This window comes from Aotus nancymaae, unplaced genomic scaffold (assembly GCF_030222135.1).
Source record: "Aotus nancymaae isolate 86718 unplaced genomic scaffold, 86718_ANA_hifiasm-v0.15.2.pri h1tg000072l, whole genome shotgun sequence".
Lineage (NCBI taxonomy): Eukaryota > Metazoa > Chordata > Mammalia > Primates > Aotidae > Aotus > Aotus nancymaae.
The window spans coordinates 9,239,988-9,259,278 of NW_026988487.1; the positions used below are offsets into that span (position 1 = coordinate 9,239,988).

Sequence of the window (19,291 nt, forward strand, 5' to 3'; positions counted from 1 at the left end):
GAGAAGTGGATGGGCAGGAATGATAAAAGAGACATAGCCTTTCTATTTTCTAAATCCAACCAGTCAAACTGAGTTCACCGATCTTATGCCAAATAGATAGCAATCAGGAAATTGTAATATATAAATAATAGGTTGATTTGTATTCCATTGGGTTTAGAGAAAATTCACTGAGTTCTTTAAGGTTTAGATGAAGATTATGAATAAGTCATCCCATCTCCCTGGGGCCTCAATTTCCTCATCTTTAAAATGAGGAGGTTGAAAATGTCCCCATTCCAGGGTGGCAAAAATAGAAATGTGATTCCCAGAACAATTTTCAAGCTTTCGAAAAGCCTAACTATCACACCATTTCTCAAGATAAACTACACAGTCTAATATAATTATCATATTTACTTTCTTCTGCTTAAAATATATTATCCCACTTTCTTAGGTTGATTATCTCATTCTGAACAGATGCTTCTATTGACGGTTATATAGGTCATTAATAATAGGGAGAAACATGATCACTTTATAAGTCAGCTGGTTTGGTAGACCAAAAAGAAATCTTTCAAAAGAGGGTGTTTTATTAAGCTATTAAAAATCCACTGGAAAAAAATAAACAAAGGTTTGTTTGGTGAAATGGTTGAAAACCACTGGCTCTCTGACTTGTCCATGCAATTACTTCTAAGAACAGATGCAAATGATAGTCTCAAGGGCACCTGTGGTCTTAACCTGGAGAAAAGGGATAGAGTTTTACAAAGTTTCCCTTTTTTCAAAATCTTCACTTTCTGAAAACACTTTCCATTCTTCTCCATAATAGACCTATTTAATTTCTAAATAATATGCTTAATCAAAATCTGCATGTAAAATTTGATGCTCCAAGAAGACACATTCATTTATATTTTGTCTTCAGAGATGATCACTGTACCCCCCACTTCACCCTCCATCACCACCATATTACGTTAGAGTTTAGATATCCCAGTTTGAGGTGCACTGGGATCTAAATAATCTTGGAGAGCTCACCCAGCTGTAAAATTCTGTTTTTAGTCTCTGAAGAGGCAAAATGCATTATCATGAAGAGGTGGAATCCCTTTACCATAATAACTCAAATTGCATCTAAAGCCTAGAAGGAAAGGGAAAATGCAGAAACAAAATGTGTGGTTCTAGGGAAAGCAGAAAAATTGTCAGAAGGAGCCAAGCATAGCTCAAGAGAAGCTGTCCATCTGAAATGCCACCTGGAATTCACACCAGTAATAACTGTTGTGGATATAAAAATTAATAGGGGGGATTTCATAGTATTAGAAAAATTTATTTTTATAAATCATGTGTCTATCACACAAGTGTTGATGCATGCATGCAATTCAAACATCAGGCATACAATAAAAAGCTCACTGAATAACTTAACAAGGACAATTCCCCCATTTTCTCTATAATTTGAAGTGGAAGAAGGAGGAGGGAGTGGGTAGAGAGTGCAGTTACTGGGTCAATTAATCAACCTGAAAACTGTGACACAAACTCTGACGCCTAACCTATGTCTAAAAATACACAAATGTATACGAATTTGTTTTAAACTGTCAATGCCTATATTTAGGACCTTCCCAGCAAGGCTATAATGAGACTGTGTTTGAGGGCTTCAGTCATAGCAGACTCTACCATTAATCTGAAGTTAGTTAAATTAACAGCATTTAGTACTGACTTGTCAATCTCACTGCTCCAGGAAATTGCACCTTGAGGCTACTAATATTGCCAATTTTTCCACTGGAGTGTGCGCCTGTGTGTGTGTATGTGTATTTTTTTTCTCCAGAACCTCTGCGTTCATACCCCATCATTGCTTCCCTACATCCACAGCACTTATATTATCATTTATTCTGGCCTCCTTTAGCCTTCCCCGGGGATTCTGCATAGTGTAGCTGCTCAGTGAAAGAGTTTTTTAGCTTTATATTTATTTGTTTATTTTTCTGTCATGGCTCATGACTGAGGCTTTTAAAAAAAAGTGTGACAGTATTTAGAGTACATGATTGACTGCTACAGCAACATTCATTAACCATGACAAATCTGCAGCAAAACACAGTCCTGAGTGTTCTAAACAGCAACTTTGAAAAGAAAGAAGAGAGAAAGAAAAAGAAAAGACTCAGCTAATTTTTCATTGACCTCATCTGTAAATAAATTTAGACTGATGGTGCACAGAGGCAATAATAAATTAGTATTCATTTCCTGTAATTAATGCAAACATGCCTATGAACACAGAGAATATGAATATATAACCACCTAATTTCCATTTCAAAATACACCTAACATATTTTCACTTGAGTTATCTTCACAATATGTTGTCCCTTAATTAGAAGAATGAAATAGTTGGATTTCTTTCCCACCCACCAGGGAGAAATATTGTTTTGGTCACAGGGAGTGTCAAACACATTTCAGCAACAGATCTGCAGGACTTTATGCTGGTTTACTTGACTGTAGTGTGATCCCCTACCATATTCCCATGCTGAGGCTGTCTTTTATCACTTAACCAGGAGGGGCTCTGAAGTGACCAAGTGACCATCATGGCAGCACCTCATATGCATAACAGCCACGAGGAGATCATAAGAGGCAGCCTCACTGCTCAGCACAAGAAAGGGAAACATTCTTTCCCATTCATTGACATGAATACAAGGGTAGGATGGCTAAACAATCTGAAGTAAATCAAATGAAGACTATCACATATTGGGTAAAATAGAACTAGCAAGCTCTACAACCTCTCTCAGCAAGAGGAGCTCATATAATGTATCCTCTTGAGCATCAGTATCTCTGGAGACGATTCCTGCCATCATACCACAATCAAAGATCAATTTCTGATTACATTAGACTCAGCCAGCCATCAGAACTCACTAGCTCAACTGTGGCAGCAGTAGTGGAACTCTTTGTAAGCAATAAATAAATGGATTAACAATGATACAATTGTGCCTCCAGGATACACATACAAAAATGTCTATAAGCTGGGAAGAATGTGCTAAAGGCAGAAAATTTGAATCAGGTTCTACCAAAAATAACACAAAACTTCACCAGAATGCAACTTGCCTCGTGGATAAGTTTTCCTAGGGTCTTCCTGGCCCTACAGAGTTTTGCCCCTGCGTGTTTGTCCCTCTAAAGGTCATGGAAATAAATGTGTACCCTCTGGATTAGAAGTGGTCCTCTTGGGTACTTGATGGTGGAATTCTAATTAGCTGAGTTAAGCAGCTAATTGAGGCGTGTGTTACAGGAGGACAGAGAGCAATGGGAATATATTAATTTGATGAATTTGCCACTTAATCTGATTGTGTCACTAATTAGACCTCATATAAGACAGTTGATAACAAACACAGATCCCACTTTTCCCAGGCATTTTTTTTAAATTATAGTAGACTCTGGGATATATCCTTCCAACAAAGCAGCATTTCCCCAGAAAGAAAAAGAAGTAATCCCATTTCTTTCCCTTTAGTTGTCAGCCTGGAAAGCCGAGCAATGCACCTCAACACACTGGTCCAGGAAGCCCAGGAGAGGGTGAGTGAACTGTCTGCACAGGTGGAGAATGAAGGATTCACTCTGGACAACACAGAGAAAGAGAAACAGCTGAAAGCTTGGGAGTGGCGGTATCGGCTCTACAGACGCATGAAAACAGGCTTTGAGCATGCCCGTGAGTATAAGCAGAAAACGTCTACATTTCACTAGACTAAGCTTCAGTTTGAGACAGCCAGGCCTTCTTTTACTGATTTTTTTTTTCAGCTCTACAGGGTCATGGATGGCCGTTGTCAGCCTGTGTGGAGCAAGGGCTCTGAGAGGCTGTCAAAGGATCTTTTGTCTTGCTTGAGTTTCTGGCTCCTGATGGGTGCTCTGACCACAGCCATGAGGCTTCGTGCCTCTGGCCTCTCTCCACGATGTCACACTCATCTAGCACTTTCCACCCGCTATGCCCTAATGCCTAATGACCTGGATGGTCTGATGCCCTAGGTGGCTATATTTTGGGATAGGGAGGTGGAAAAATATTTGTTTGCCTATTTGTCCAGTTTCTGCTTCAAGCTCAAGTTTAAGTTGTTTTCAACTCTCCACTGCATTTTTTTATATAGAGCTATAAAGCGAACTTCAGTTAACACAGGCAACTGAGAAGGACAGTCAGTCAACCCATGAATTATGCTTTTGTCTGCATTTCCATTCTCTTTACCAATTCTTTTTGTTAGTTTAAGAACAGCCTTCTCTTTGGATAACACTCATTAGCACTGGAAAGTAATGCTGAGTGTAGCTCCTGATATAAGAACAAAATACAAAATTCAAACACTTGTGAAATATTAAACTCTCATTGGAGAAGATCTTATCTAAACCACAAAAACAATTAGGCTTGAAATTTTAAATATAAGGGAAAGTTCATTAGTTTGAAAATTCTCTGCCTCTGCTGCAGGAACCTTAGTTGTGATGTAGACAAAGACCAAAGGCAGTGATGATGTTTTCTTAAGTACTACTGTACACTAAGCACCAAATCTACGCCTAATCCTTTCTCTCGGAGCAAATAACATTAATGAAAGTTTGCTTTCAACGTCAACACTCTCCAGCAAAGCTGATGTACAGATTTGTTCAAAGAGATTCAGCACTTGCTTTAATAAATGCATTTGCTGTTGTGCCTCGTTTAGGACAGATTAATACTAGAAACAGACGTGTTTTCAGACTTGATGTCAATTTTTATAATTTTCTAATTTTCTAAATTAGAAAACACCTTCTGGGTGATAATTAAGCAATACCTAAAGCTATCAGGAGTCCTTTAAAACCTGAGGTTAGTGGGTATGACATCCACTCACAAATTTTTTCTCAGAAAATACTTTTCATTTGTAATAGGAGACAGCCTGAAAGCATGGTGAGTTAGAATTCTATCTATACTGGAAAGAGCCCAGAAGTAGGCATCTGAAGCCAGGGGCTTTCATCCTGGCTGTCTTCACTGTGTTCTTGAACAAGGAATTTGGCCACTTGAGGCTGCAGTTTCCTCATACAGAAAGTGAGCGTGCTATTCCCTGCCCTTTCTACCTAGGAGGGCTGCAAAAAGGCTCCAGTGAAATGAGGTACTTTAAAGGGTCTCCACTGACAATGTAGGATCCTGCTATCACTTCCTGCCCTTCTCTTCACTGATCCAGCCCGATCTCCTATTGTGTTTACAGGATACTTTAGGAAGGCTTAACTGGTATTATTTACCTTTTCAGAAAATGTTCTAATGCTCAAATAAGACCACAATGACAACAAATAAAAGCCATTGAGACATCTAATGAAAATGTTCAAAAGCAAAAGCTATTAGGCTCTACAAACAGATGTGTCCATAGTGTGTGTTTCAGGGTATCCTCTGAAGAGGGAGGAACGTTGTTTGAAAAGGATTTGCTATGTTAAGATCCTTGTGTTTTTCCTTCTGTCCCAGGAGCCCCTGAGATGCCAACCAACGTCTGTCTCATGGTAACCAGCAGCACATCACTCACTGTCAGCTTCCAAGAGCCTCTTAGCGTCAATGCAGCTGTAGTAACCAGGTATAAAGGTACTGGATCCAAGACGTTTTTTCATCACTCCTTCTTTAAAAAAAATCTGCTGTTTGAGAATCAATTGTGCATTTTGTGTGTTTGTTTTTCCTGATGATAGGAATGTTTTTATCCCATTGGCTTTTGGCATTGAAATATTTCCACAGGCACTCATGTAAAGGAGCAGTCAGTGACTGAGAATGTCACAAAAAGGAGGAACCATAAGACCAGGCTGTCATTTCAAGCCCCTCAATTCCTGTTTCATTCATGTTTGCAGAGGGCCTGCTCTAGGCATAGCATGGCTGGGGACAGGTCTGAGTAGGAGGCACTGAAGAATCAGACTTGATCCAAGGATCTGAGGGGCTGTTATATAGAACATGCTAAACAGGGCTAATAAAAACTAATAACTAAAGCCAGGTAACAGGGTTGAAGTTTTTCAAAAATCCAGATAAAGTACATTGGAGTTCAGGAAAGAACAAAGGGAAGGTAAAATGGTGGGATCAATAAGGGTCCCTGGGATGGAGTTGACACTCAGGCCTGGTTTTGAAGGATAAGTAGGCTTTGGACTGGAAGATACTGTGGGGAAAGTAAATTCCAAATGGAAAGGACAGTGAGCACAGGTGTAAAAACAAGAACATACCTAGACAGGTAGAGCAAACTAAGGGAAAATAGCATGGTTCCAAATGAGTATAGATTCATGAGAAGGTGCATTAAGATGTTAAGATTAGAGAATGAAACTAGGATTAACAGGTAAGGATGTAATGAGGCTTGAAATTAAGGCTCCAGAGTTTAGACTTTATGTGATGAATTCTGCAGAGCAATTGAATAAGGTAAGGACAGGATCAGAGGTAGACTTTTGAAAGATTGGAGTGATAATACTGTGTTTGACTTATTGAGAGAAATATAGATTTGGAATAAAGAAATGAGTTATGAACCTATTCAAGAGGGAGGTCATGACAGCCTGACCCGGCTAAGATGGCAGCACTGAGAAAAGAAAGGGAAAACCCAGAGGAAAAAGTATTGCAAAACTGTTGTGATTATAACAGCGAATGCTAAAATAGCACCTCCTATGCACCAGGCACCATTTAAAGCCTCTAAAAGTTTAACTCTATTTAATCTTCACAATGACCTTGTGAGATAGGTACTGTTATGATTCCAACTTTGCAGATGGAAAAACAGAGGCAATGAGAAATTAAGGAATGTGCCTAAGTGCTTACAACAGAGCCAGAATCATCACGTCATGCTGACTCTTGAATACGAGGAACAAAAAAGGAAAGCTATTTTCCAGCTTCACAAGGACATATGGAATGACGCTGAACAGCCCTAAAAGCTGATAAAGCTCTCCACACGTATTCCAAGGTTCCAGACTACAGTGTGGACTTTCCTTTGCATTCAGGTCACTATGGCCCTCTCTGCCCACAAACATGTCCAAGTAGTGCACATGCCTTCCTTGATCCTTCTCAGGCCTGTCCCTTGGGGGAACTTCATATATCTCTGCAAACTGTATTTGGCCCACACCCTGTAGCTTTCTTGGGTACTCAGAATTTTCCAGCTAACACCACTCTGTTTGTAATATGTTAGATAAGACAGCATTGAATTGGTTATCCCTGGATTTTCTGTATCAGTCTAAGAGAAAGCAACCTTAGGGTACTAAGGACAGCAGATAAATGAAACCACCCAGGATAGCCCCCGACAGCCATCCTTTGAAACAACTCTGATACCTTCTCTTGGTTGCCTCATCTGCCAAGACGGAAATTCAGAGCAAGTGTTTGTAGGCAATGTTAGATGTGGGCATTTTCTTTCTCTCTACCTCTCTCCAGCTCAGGATTAAAATGAAGAGTTTCATCATTGCTGTCCACCTTGACATTTCCTTCTTACTTTTGATGAGTGAGCTACCAGGAACCAATGTGTCCAGACTGTGAGCAATTTAATACTTGCCCAAAATGCCGGCAAATTCTATCCACATTCACATATTAACACTTTTCATCTCAGGAGACTTGCGTTTGGGTGAGGTTGAAATAAAAGGTCACAAGTGGGTTCTGTTAGAGGCTGGAGAGGATTAATTAAGCATTATAAATAGAATTGTCTGTTGCATTATGGAGTAGGTTTCCTTGTGTTAATTTATAAGGTCATAAATTGAGTCCTTAACCTGACCGCTCTCAAGCGTTATTTAAAACAGCTGGCAGCCTACAGTATCCACAGGGACAGCAGGGCAGCATTTAATTCAGGGGTTGAAGTAATTATTTAATTATGAAAATATTAGCAAAATTACCCAGAGACGGGCTAATTATTTTGTTTGCATTCAAATGAAAAAGGAAAAAAAAAAAAGAGAAGAAACAATTGAGAAAGCTACAGAATGAAATGGCAATTATCTAATTGGTTAGAGGGAAAGCTTACCCCCTGCAGTATTTAGGATTTGGCAAAAACATCTCATATTATTCTCCAAAATTTCTGGGTTAAGCAAAACCTCAAGCCTATTTTGACAACTCAATGTTTTCCTCCTCTATGTTTAAGCTAGAGTGTATTTGAAAGAAAATCTGAATCCTTCTGTTTCTCCTTTCTTTACACTCAGCTCATCTACATATTGTTTTATAAGAGTTTGTTGATACATAGCGATCTTTTTAAGAGCATCTCTTTTTACATTTTCTTCACACCATGGAGACTGTGCTCCAGGCCAACTGCCATCACAACTTGGACATTAAAGGCATCAGTTTCCATATAAAACCTAGGAAACAGTTTCAGTGAGACCCACATGATTTTTTCTGAATTTCCCCCTGAACGCAGTAAAACAGGGCTAGAAGAGTTACTGTCTGTTTCTAGGTATTTTCTCCTTGGATTCAAAGGAGGCTTGCATCTTTTGGTCTCATCTTACCCATTTTTATGGCTTACAGAGGAAAACCTAGAGTTATTTCAGATGCTTTGATGCTTTGGACAATTGCCAGAATTTTGTTCCACATTTTTTCCTCACTGCCTTGGGTCACCTGCCTGAACCTCTCATTTGCAGATTATGTCATTTCTCTGCTAAGGCAGAAAACATTTGCAAACGTGATTTTACCACTCCTTGCAGGTTTGGGGGATGGTTAGGAATGCATCCTGAAAGAGCTGCAGTACAATATCTCCTTTCCATCCACAAGATGCAACATTTTCTAGTTTGTTTGTTTGTTTTCTTAATTGGGGCTCAAAGTGGCCACAGCTTGGGGTTTGCTAATTACAACATGCTGCAGTAATTGCTGCATTGGCTGTGTGCAATACCTGGGTTCTGGGTGGTACCTTTGCCCACTTCTTTTCCTGCCCCCTTCCCTAACAGATTAGAAACCACCACCCTAGTTCCTCCCTAGAAAGATTGTAATAGCAAATTGTTTAACTGCTCTTCATTTGATGACATTTTTTTAAATTAAAAAGTATCTCTCCTTACAGAAACTACCAGGGTCTTTCAGGAGCTGGTAGTGTATCTGCTTCTGCAGAGACCAGGCCCATAGCTCTGTCAATCACCACCTTCAGTTTCTTTCTCAGGAGAAGCAGCCAAAAAATTCCAGGGAGGTACATAAGGGCATTTCAGCTTCTAGGAAGGAGAGTCTACCATTGAGACATTAAAACCCTCAGGGTTGATCATTTATAATAATAATAGGGTGAACTTGATCACAACCTGATGATTTGAGCCATCTTTTCTACAAGACTTCAGAAAACCCCAACCTCACAGAGCATGGGTGTCCATTGCTCTGTGATTTATGTTCTTTTTACCCATTCTGTTCTTTTTTCTCCTACACCTTGTAGTTGGGTGAATATTTATTGATCAAGAAAAATGCATTCCATTAAAGAATATAAGTATTTCTATGTTTAATTAAGTGAAGGACTAATCTGATCATAGGTATGAGGTAGCTACCCTTGTTACTAGATTGAAGTGATACAATTCCATGAAGCAAAAATATTTAAAACTTTCTTTAGACTGTCTGGGGAGACAGAGGTGGGGAGGAGGCCAAAGGTTTGCAAATGAGAGCAATGAGGAAGAGCAGGAAATGTTATGTCCAGAGGACATGAAACTTAGTGGATTAACATTTTTTGTGTTGCGGTGAAAACATGAAAGTGAGATTAGTGACTAAATGTATGAGGGGGAAACATAATAAGTCAGGTGGCGGTGAGAGGATGAAAAATGAAAGGCAACGCTGCTCAAGAGTTACTTCTTCTAAGCTGCTAAGGGTTCTACATCCTTAGGCATCCTACTTTCATTCACCAGTTGCTGAGTTGTCAGGATCCAGCCAGTTTATTCTCCAACCATCTTGTAGACCACCTTAAAACCTTTCTCCAATGATCTATATTGTCAATAATGCTTTTCTGCATTTTCATCATTTAACAAAATTTTAAACCTCAAACAATATTGTATAGGAGTATATACAAAAAAGGTCAAACTCTATCCTTCTTCCAGTCATATTCATACCTCAAAGTCTACAGTGAGTTTGATGTATATTTTTTGATACTTATGTGCACATGGATATGTACTAAGATTTATAGTGTTGTTTGTGTGCTCTAATATAAATATTACATTGTTTTTCTAACCCTACAACTGGATATTTTCAACTCAGTGATATTTTTACAGTTGAGCAATATAAATTATACATCTGTGTAAACGTGCTTTAATCTTCTTCCAGTTGTATAGTATTCCTATGCCACAGAAAGAGGTATAATCATTCTCCTATTGATGGATATTGGTTGTTTTAATTTTTTCTATTGCACAACATTAAAATCCTTATATGACTCTCTTTTATCTAGAGAATATTTTTCTAGTACTGTTAACTAGGAGCAGAAGGGACTGTTTGTAGATTCACACACTGTCCCATTGATCTGTCTATACCGGTATTACTATCATATATACCAAAATTTTACAGTATATTTTAATATCTGGGTAAGGCAAATTTCTCCTCATTATAATCTTTTTCAAAATGTCTTTATTATTCATACATATTGTCTCTTCCAAATGAATTTTAGAATTGGCCCATCAGGTTCACTTTTAAAAATCTTATTTATTGGGTTGCATCATATTCCTAAATTAATTTGGGGAGAATCTAATCCATGAGCTGTCTTACTAATCAAGTTAAATTATATGTATTCAGAACAGCCTAATTATTTTTATTTATATAGATAGTATATATTTCCTATTGAGTTTCATGCTAGCTATATTTTACAGTTTTTGTGGCTATGATGAATGAACTTACTTTTCAAGACATTTAGTTGCAGGACAGTAGAAGAGTATTGCTAATTTTAAAAAACTTTAATTGTCTGCTTTACTAAAATCTCTTAGAAATAGCTTTTTATCAGTAGATTGTCTTACATCTCATGAGATTTTTTTTTGCATGTTGTCTTTAAGAATGATGCATTTGTCTCTAACTTTTTAATTTCCCAGAAGTCTACATACTACACAATTCTATTTATGTAACACTCTTAAAATGATAAAATTATAGAAATAGGGAACAGATCAGTGGTTGCCAAGAGAAGATGAGGGAGAGGGAAGAGGGTGCTCCCTTTCTTGTTTTCTAGCTAATGGATGCATTTTAAAATACCTGTTTACCTTTGAAAGGATTTATAGAGAAAAGGGATAGGTAGGCATGTGTATTGCTTTGTTCTCTTGATTCAAGTTCCAAGTCACTTCTTCTTCTTTAGACTGTATGCTCAGTAAACATGACCTCAGACTGATGTTAGCTTAAGCCAACACTTGTGGAAGTGCATCTGGTGTTTCAAAAAATTATGTAAGTTAGCTAGAGACAAACATAAAAGTGAGGTTTTATGTCAGTGGGTGAAGGATTATTCCTGATACTGATTTCTTCATCATCATCTTCTTCTTCTTGTAACATTTGGAAAATTATAGACCCACGGAGTAATAAGAAGTTTTTGGAATATGTGAGTTTTTTCCTGAGATGTGAGTTCCTTGAAGGTACAAACTGTGTCTTTTTCATTTATTTTCCACACCTGCCACATTCCACAAGCATTGGTCTTCTTTTTGCTCTTGAATCAGTTCCCTCACCGCAGGACCTTTGCACACAATGATCACTGTGCTGGGTACATTGCCCCTCCCACTCACTTGCCCACTGATTGTTCAGGTGTCTTTTAAAAGACATTTCTTCAGAGAAGCATTTTCTTTACTTTTTTTTACATTTTATTTTAAGTTCTGGGGTACATGTGCAGAATGTGCAGGTTTGTTATACGTGTGTCATGGTGGTTTGCTACACCTATCAACCCATCATTTAGGTTTTAAGCCCCACATGCATTAGGTATTTGTCCTAATGCTCTCCCTCCCCTTGTTCCCACCCCCTGACAGACCCCAGTATGTGATGTTCCCCTCCCTGTGTCCATGTGTTCTAATTGTTCAGCTCCAACTTATGAGTGAGAACATGCAGTGTTTGGTTTTCTGTTCCTGTGTTAGTTTGCTGAGAATGATGGCTTCCAGCTTCATCCATGTCCCTGCAAAGGACATCAACACATTCTTTTTATGGCTGCATAGTATTCCATGGTGTACATGTGCCACGTTTGCTTTATCCAGTCTATCATTGATGGGCATTTGGGTTGGTTCCAAGTCTTTGCTATTGTAAATAGTGCTAAAATAAACATATGTGCATGTGTCTTTATAGTACAATGATTTATAATCCTTTGGGTGACGATACCAGTAATTGGATTGCTGGGTCAAATAGTATTTCTGGTTCTAGATCCTTGAGGAATCGCCACACTGTCTTCCACAGTGGTGGAACTAATTTACACTCCCACCAATAGTGTAAAAGCATTCCTGTTTCTCCACATCCTCGCCAGCATCTGTTGTTTCCTGACTTTTTAATCACCATTCTAACTGGCATGAGATAGTATCTCATTGTGGTTTTGATTTACATTTCTTTAATGACCAGTGATGATGAGCTTTTTTTTCATATGTTTGTTGGCTGCATAAATGTCTTCAGAGAAGCATTTTCTAAGTATTTACTATAGATCAGGCCTATCATAAGTGGTATTATGCCCTCCACCTTTTCTTCAAAGTAATATTTACAGCTGCAAAAATCTATTTATATAATATTTTAAGTTTAAACAGATTTCTTTATTATAGAACTTCTTAAAGTCTTTCACATCTAATATATATAATAAAATACTTCCCAAATTTAATTTGATCATCACTGGATGTTTCATGGGGAAAATGTTTCATGGAATCTTCAGAAAAATAGACCAGGAATTCTCAAACCAAACTGCACATTAGAATCACTGGGAATCCATGCCAGAGCCCCTTCTAAGACCAATCAAATCTGAGTCTTTGCAGGGTGAAGGCCCAAGAATACATATTTTTAAAGAGCTACTAAATGGTGCTAATGTGCATCTAGGATGAGAATGTGTGGTCAAGTTTTTAATATCTATCCCTCCCACCAGACTGTAAGTCTCATGTAAGCAGGAATATTTTTTGCTCATTCCTGTATTCCCAGCACCTGGCATAGGGCAAACCCATATATACAATGGGCAGTCAGTTAATTAATGTGTTTATTCATTAACAATTTAGTAACAGCTATTATGTGTCAGGTTGTTTTCTAGGCAGTGGGGATATAACCATAAACAAACACTCAAAAATCCCTATCTCTGTGGAGCTTACATTTTGTGTAGTAATAATAATATATATTAAGTGATTCCTATATGCCAAGCCATGTTCTTATGACTTTATATACATTAATTGACTTAATTCTCACGGTGTATCTTTAGGTGGCATTATTGTCTCTAATTCATGGTTGAGAAAACTGAGATATAAGGAGGTTAAGAAAGTTGTCCAAGGTCCCATAATAAGTAGGGGCTGACCAGGGAGTTGAACCCATGCAATGTTACTCTACGACCCATGCAGTAACCACCTGCAAATCCTGGGTGATAAAATGTCTCTGAATTAACAAACAAATGGATGGATTTGTCTCTGAATTACCTAAACCCTAAGGAAGTATTCTGTTCATGACGGCAAGGCAGTCATTTAGCCCCATCTCCCATCTTCTGCTCTACCCCCACAGGTCCCTCAGAGGGAGTCTCTACCCTTGGAGTGAACAGCTCTACACACAAGGGATGCACCTCCCTGTAGGGCAGCCTTTTCCATCGTTGAATAGGAATTTCTAAACTTTCTCGCTTGTGTCCTTCATTTTAAAATCAGGTGGGCTGAGTCACAGATAAAATAAACACACCATGGGCACAGCAAACACACTATAGAAACTCCTAATCTTCTCCAACTGTTTCGCACGGTATGGAAAAATTTCAGAGCTAACCAAAAATAAACAAACAACTGTTGAGATGATTTACAGTCTGGCCAATAAGTAGGCTCAGGGTCTTTCCTTCTCTCTCAATCTCTGAACAATCTGCCAATCCTTTTGCTCCAGATTGTGGAATCAGGATTAGCATCAGAAGTTAAAGGAACCATATTTGAGAAAACTTTCTCTAATATTTACTGGGTTATCTATTATATGCCCCACATTGTGCCTGGTCCTGTCATATGCAAAAGCTTCCTCGTAACTTTCCACTGATTTTAGTTCTGACCTCCAAGAGCACCGACAAAGTCTGAATAGCAGGTCTTCTAATGTTTGAAAATTGCCATCACCTTCCTCTTTCTCCAGCCTTAGGTCATTTTGTTCCAGGCTATAAAATATCTCCTGTTCCTTTCATGGCCTTCATATGGTATACTGACTCTTTCTCCTAAGTGTAGGGCCCACAGTTAAACAAAATCTTCAGTCTGTGGCCTGAGTAGCTCTGATACTGACGGAACTGAGTCTTTGGCCATTTGGACACAATACCTCTGAGGAATCCATCTAAAACTCTTCCTACCCGAACTCACTGCAGGAAAGGGTCCAGTGGAAATTTCAACATTAACTCAGTCTTTAGACATGTTCTTTCTTTCCTCCAAACCTCCTTCTCTGCCCAATAAACCCTTAGTCATCTTTCAAAACTTTGTGCAGGCAATGCCTGCACAAAGCCCTCACTGGTCGCCATATAGAACCAGCCACTTACATCTTCTGAAATACTTTAGTGACCTGCAAACACTATTTTCACTGAACGCATTAGACAACGTGACATTTATTTGCATGTCTGTCCATATGGACAACTTGAAGGCAAAAAGAAATAACTGTCAGTGCACAGTACCTGGCTAGTTGTTGAGCTGAACTAAACTCTTGATGAGAAAGAACTATGAAAGCAAAAGTTCTGTGTAAAAGCAAAAGGAAAACATAAGAATAGGTATTATTTGTTTATTGTTATTCAAAAAACCTTCAGCTAGGTAATGTGGGCACAGCGAAGATGTATTATACATGATTTCTGCCCTTAGGGAGCATGTAGTTAAGATTTCATTTACTCATTCATTCACTCATTCATTCATCTGTCATTCAACAAGCACTGTTGAAGCTCCTACTATGTGCCAGGCATTTTTCTAGTCACCATAGATGCAGCAGTAAATAAGATCACCATAGTTCCTGCCATAATAGTGGAGTTCCTAGCCAAACAGTACAGGAATTTACTAATATTTAGGCATCCATTCCTTTACCAGTCAACAAAAATACTAAGTGTTCATGATGTACCAGGTAGTGCACAACACTCTGAGTGTGCAACAATGAACAGACTAAACATAGTCCCCTTGCTTATAGAGCTTAGAGATTAGTGGTGAAAACAAAGTTTACCAACATAAGAATTCACTTTGCAGTGTAAAGAAAATAAAGCCTGTCATTGACCAAAGTGTTGTAGTGAGAGTTTTTAACTGACTTTGTCCAACATCCTTCTTTCAGTGAGCCTCACCTCAAATCCCTTTCTTTTTTAAGTACTGTGGTCCACAGCTCTCTTCTCAAACCTCCACCCCTTGTCTTACATCTTACACTATGGTGGTTCCTCCAAGCTCACTGTCTCCAATACACTTGTCGCTGGAAAGTTTCTGCAAAGGTGATTATGTCACCAACTGAGTAGGGCAGCTTATTCCTCCCTCTTCCCTGTCACACACCCCTCCAGAACCCTGGAGCCATGAAGCCTCTTGGTGGAGATGGAGGCCCACTAGGCAGCTCTTCATTGCCATGCAACTGTGAGATTCCTCTCCATACTTCCTCCTGGGGAAAAGTCAGCCTGCCAGTGGAGATTTAACAGCGGAGCAGTGCATAGTGACATGCCAAGTTTCCCCTGCCTCCCAGCTACCCCTATCCCACCATCCCCACCCCTGGACTGAGCAGACAGCATCATGTATCCCCTGGGAGCCTGATAGTTGCTAAGCCCATATGCCTCAGGGGCTGGTGAGTTTCCAGTCGCCACAGAGGCAGGTCTCCACTCAAGGCACATGTAGACTCAAGCAGAGCTCTGTCTGTGACTACCCAGCTGGACACACAGCTGGCACTGTAGATGATGAGCCGCTTTCTAGGTTACCTTCTCCCCACAGAGATTTTTCTCTTGAATGCTTTTTGGCCAGATCCCTTTGCAGCATTATAGTTTGTCAATAGCCCGCGACTACTTTCTAGAATTTCTCTCCAGGAGAAAGTGTGTTTTTCTAAGAAATAGATGTTGTAGCCTGAAGCCTAATTTCATGAGAAGGGCTCAAAACTGAAACAAAAATAATCACCCTCAAGTCTGGAAGCTGAAGGGCCTCTCCATTCCCAGAAGAGTACTTCCTTTTGGGAGGTGGGAGGTGGGAGGTGGAAGGTGGAGGTGGCCTTTTGTGTTGTTTGAATAACATTTTTTCAATCATAAAAATAACATAGACTCCTTATATCAGCTAGGGTTCCAGCGGAAAAAGAAGCCACACTCATCTTGAATTTTGAAGACATTTTAATGAAGGGATTGTTTACAGAGAGGTGACCAGAGTTCATGAAGGGACAAAGGACATTAAAGCACTTAGGGACTAGTCACATTGGGCTGCTGTTGTCACCCCTATACTTGGAGTGAGATAAAAGCAGGAGTGGGGGGCGGTGAGAAGAGCACCAATCAGATGCTGTTGTGTGAAGACACAACCACAGCCAGATGGAGGCACTGGCTGTAACCAACTAGCAGCCCGAGGGCCAAGGGGCCTGGTTGATGCAGTCCATAGGCATCAGCCTCCCAAAGACAGAGTGGGACAGAGAAGGTCAGTAATGAGTACCCGGGTGAAAAGACAAATTGTTTTAGAGGACAAATGGAGAAACCAATATAATAAGCATACAACATTGTAGGCCAGATGCCATGGCTCACAACTGTAATCCCAGCACTTTGGGAGGCCAAGGCAGGTGGATCACTTGAGGTCAGGAGTTTGAGACCAGCCTGGCCAACATGGTGAAACCCTGTCTCGACTAAAAGTACTAAAATTAGCTGGGCATGATGGCACATGCCTGTAATCCCGGCTACTTGGGAGGCTGAAGCACGAGAATCACTTGAATGTGGAAGGTGGAGGTTGCAGTGAGCTAAGATCACTCCACTGCACTCCAGCCTGGTGACAGAGCGAGACTCTGTCTCAAAAAAGAAAAAAAAATGTGGGGAAAGCGTAATTCCCTTCTCTAGAACTTCTTCAGTGCAGACTCTGCGTCTAACTCACTTTTGCATCCCTCACAGTGGCCAACATATGTAGTGTAATAGTTCCAAAAATAGCTGTTGAATGAATAAAATGACAGTCACTTCTCTCTCCTCCTGGGGCAAAATGAAAAAAAAAAAAAAAAAAAAAACACTTATTGTCAGCTGGGTCCCAAGAAACCAGTGGACCCAGTAATGTGCGCAGCATCTTTTTCACCTCATCTACACCCTACTGTTTGAGAGCACATTTTAAGAAGGGGCCATGGGCCAGGCACAGTGGCTCATGCCTGTAATCTCAACACTTTGGGAGGCCGAGCCAGGTGGATCACTTGAGATCAGAAGTTTGAGACCAGCCTGGCCAACATAGTGAAACCTTCTCTCTACCAAAAAATACAAAAATTAGGTGGGCGTGGTGGCACACACCTGTAATCCTTGCTACTCATGAGGCTGAGGCAGGAGGATCCCTTGAGCCCAGGAGGCAGAGGTTGCAGTTAGCTGAGATCGCTCCACTGCTCTCTAGCCTGAGCAACAGAGCGAGACATCATCTCAAAAAAAAAAAAAAAGATAGAACATTGCAGAGAGCATAAAAAGAATTATTCTTAACTTTTATATCCCAAAGAAATCTACTCCTTGAAGAAACTTCTGGTATTTTTTTGAGATTTTATAACAAAGTTGAGATTATATATTTAATAATAATTCTAATATTTAATAATTTTAATACCTACCTAATAATAATGGTGAGTACTTGTCAAGCCCATATAATATGCTACGCATTGGGTCAGGGCTTCATAAGTGTTGCTTCTTCTAAACCTCATGCAGTCCTATGGAGTAGGTACTAGTATTATCCTCTCCTAATGAACGAGGAACCCGAGGCAAATAGAGGACCTTGCTGAAGGTCCCACAGCCAATATATGCTAGAATCAAACTTAATTCCAAGCATTGATCCCAGAGTCTCTACTCAAGGACTACACTATCCCATCAGCCTTTCCACTACCCATCAGCCTAAAGGAAGATTCTAAGAGTTTTTCCCCCATCTCAATTTTTCTAGTTTCAAATCATGTAATTCTGGAAAGCTAAATGAAGTATAGGAAATAGTATCAAACTCTCCTATTCTATCAGTCTACCCCACTCCCCAAAGAAAAGAAAAATCAAATTAAGAAAATTAGGAAAAACAATTAGAAAATTACATATAATGTTATAAAATTATAAAGTTAATTTTCTACTCATACTCAAAAAATGAGTCAAGTAGCTTAAATTTTAACAAAAATTGGCATTTAAATAGATGAAGAGCCATCACCCCTAACTAATTCCACTGCCTCAGATGTTAAATGAGAACACATCCGTGGATACTGGATATCAGGCCACACAGGACGGGCTGCATACACATTCCCCACATCTAAATAAATAGTGTTGGAGATCTTCTACTCAAATCAACCATTTCCACTTCTAATGATGTGTGTGCTACTGATCAACAGAAACAATTTATCAAGGGAATATAGGTTAAACTGTTCACTGCCAAAGAACTGTCCATTGCAAAAAAAAAAGATTTAGTCTGTTCTATAAAGGGCTTTAAGTTCTGACAGTGTGCACTTGGTTTAGGAAAGTCCATCCCACTCTTCAGACTCTTTAGTACAATAACTGATGAACCACTAGAAAAATGAGATGAACTATATTCTAAAAAATGCCTCACATCAATGGCAAGTGTTTGTCAAAATCTTGACTTGTCTGTTCTACACAGTGTGCCGACTATGGCATGGCATAAACTAAGCCAAAGTGACACAATCCCCTGTGAGCCCATGACCTGGGAAGGATGAGGTCATTGCAAACTTTGGTAGCAGAACCAGAGTCTTCACTAAGACAGAATGATATAGAGGAAAGAGATCTAGACTGGAGTCAGGAGGCTATTGTGCTAGTTCTGGTTCTGCCGTAACTACCTAGGTGACCTTGAGTAAGTCATAATTCCTCTTTAAACCTCAGTTCTCCCCTCTGAAGAAATGAGGGAATAAGACTAGATCAGTGGTTTTCAAACATCTATGGAAACTTAGGCCTCCACAGAGATGGCTGTGGGACAACATGAAGTGCCAGGATAGATGGCAGTAGGGGTTTCCCAGGCTCCGCTGTCTTAATTAGGTCTTCCTGTTGTATTCTCTCAGGGCACCTTGTAAGTTTCTCTCATGGTCCTTTTCCCACTTTGTAATTTCATCTTTATTTCTATATTAATTGCTTAATATCTGTTTTTTCTAGATTATATTCTCCTTGAGAACAGAGACTATGCCTATTTAATTCACCATTACAAACCCAATGAG

The 19,291-nt window shown here is 39.5% G+C and overlaps 1 protein-coding gene across 2 annotated transcripts in view; it reads left to right on the plus strand.

The window, feature by feature from the left end:
- ANKFN1 (ankyrin repeat and fibronectin type III domain containing 1) overlaps positions 1 to 19,291 on the plus strand; it is a 329,398-nt gene that overhangs the window by 189,116 nt on the left and 120,991 nt on the right. For both annotated transcript variants that reach the window (XM_012460469.2, XM_064367439.1), the window contains 2 exons: positions 3,440 to 3,634; positions 5,393 to 5,506. In XM_012460469.2, coding sequence (XP_012315892.2) covers positions 3,440 to 3,634; positions 5,393 to 5,506 — 309 coding nt within the window. The remainder of the gene's footprint in view (positions 1 to 3,439; positions 3,635 to 5,392; positions 5,507 to 19,291) is intronic.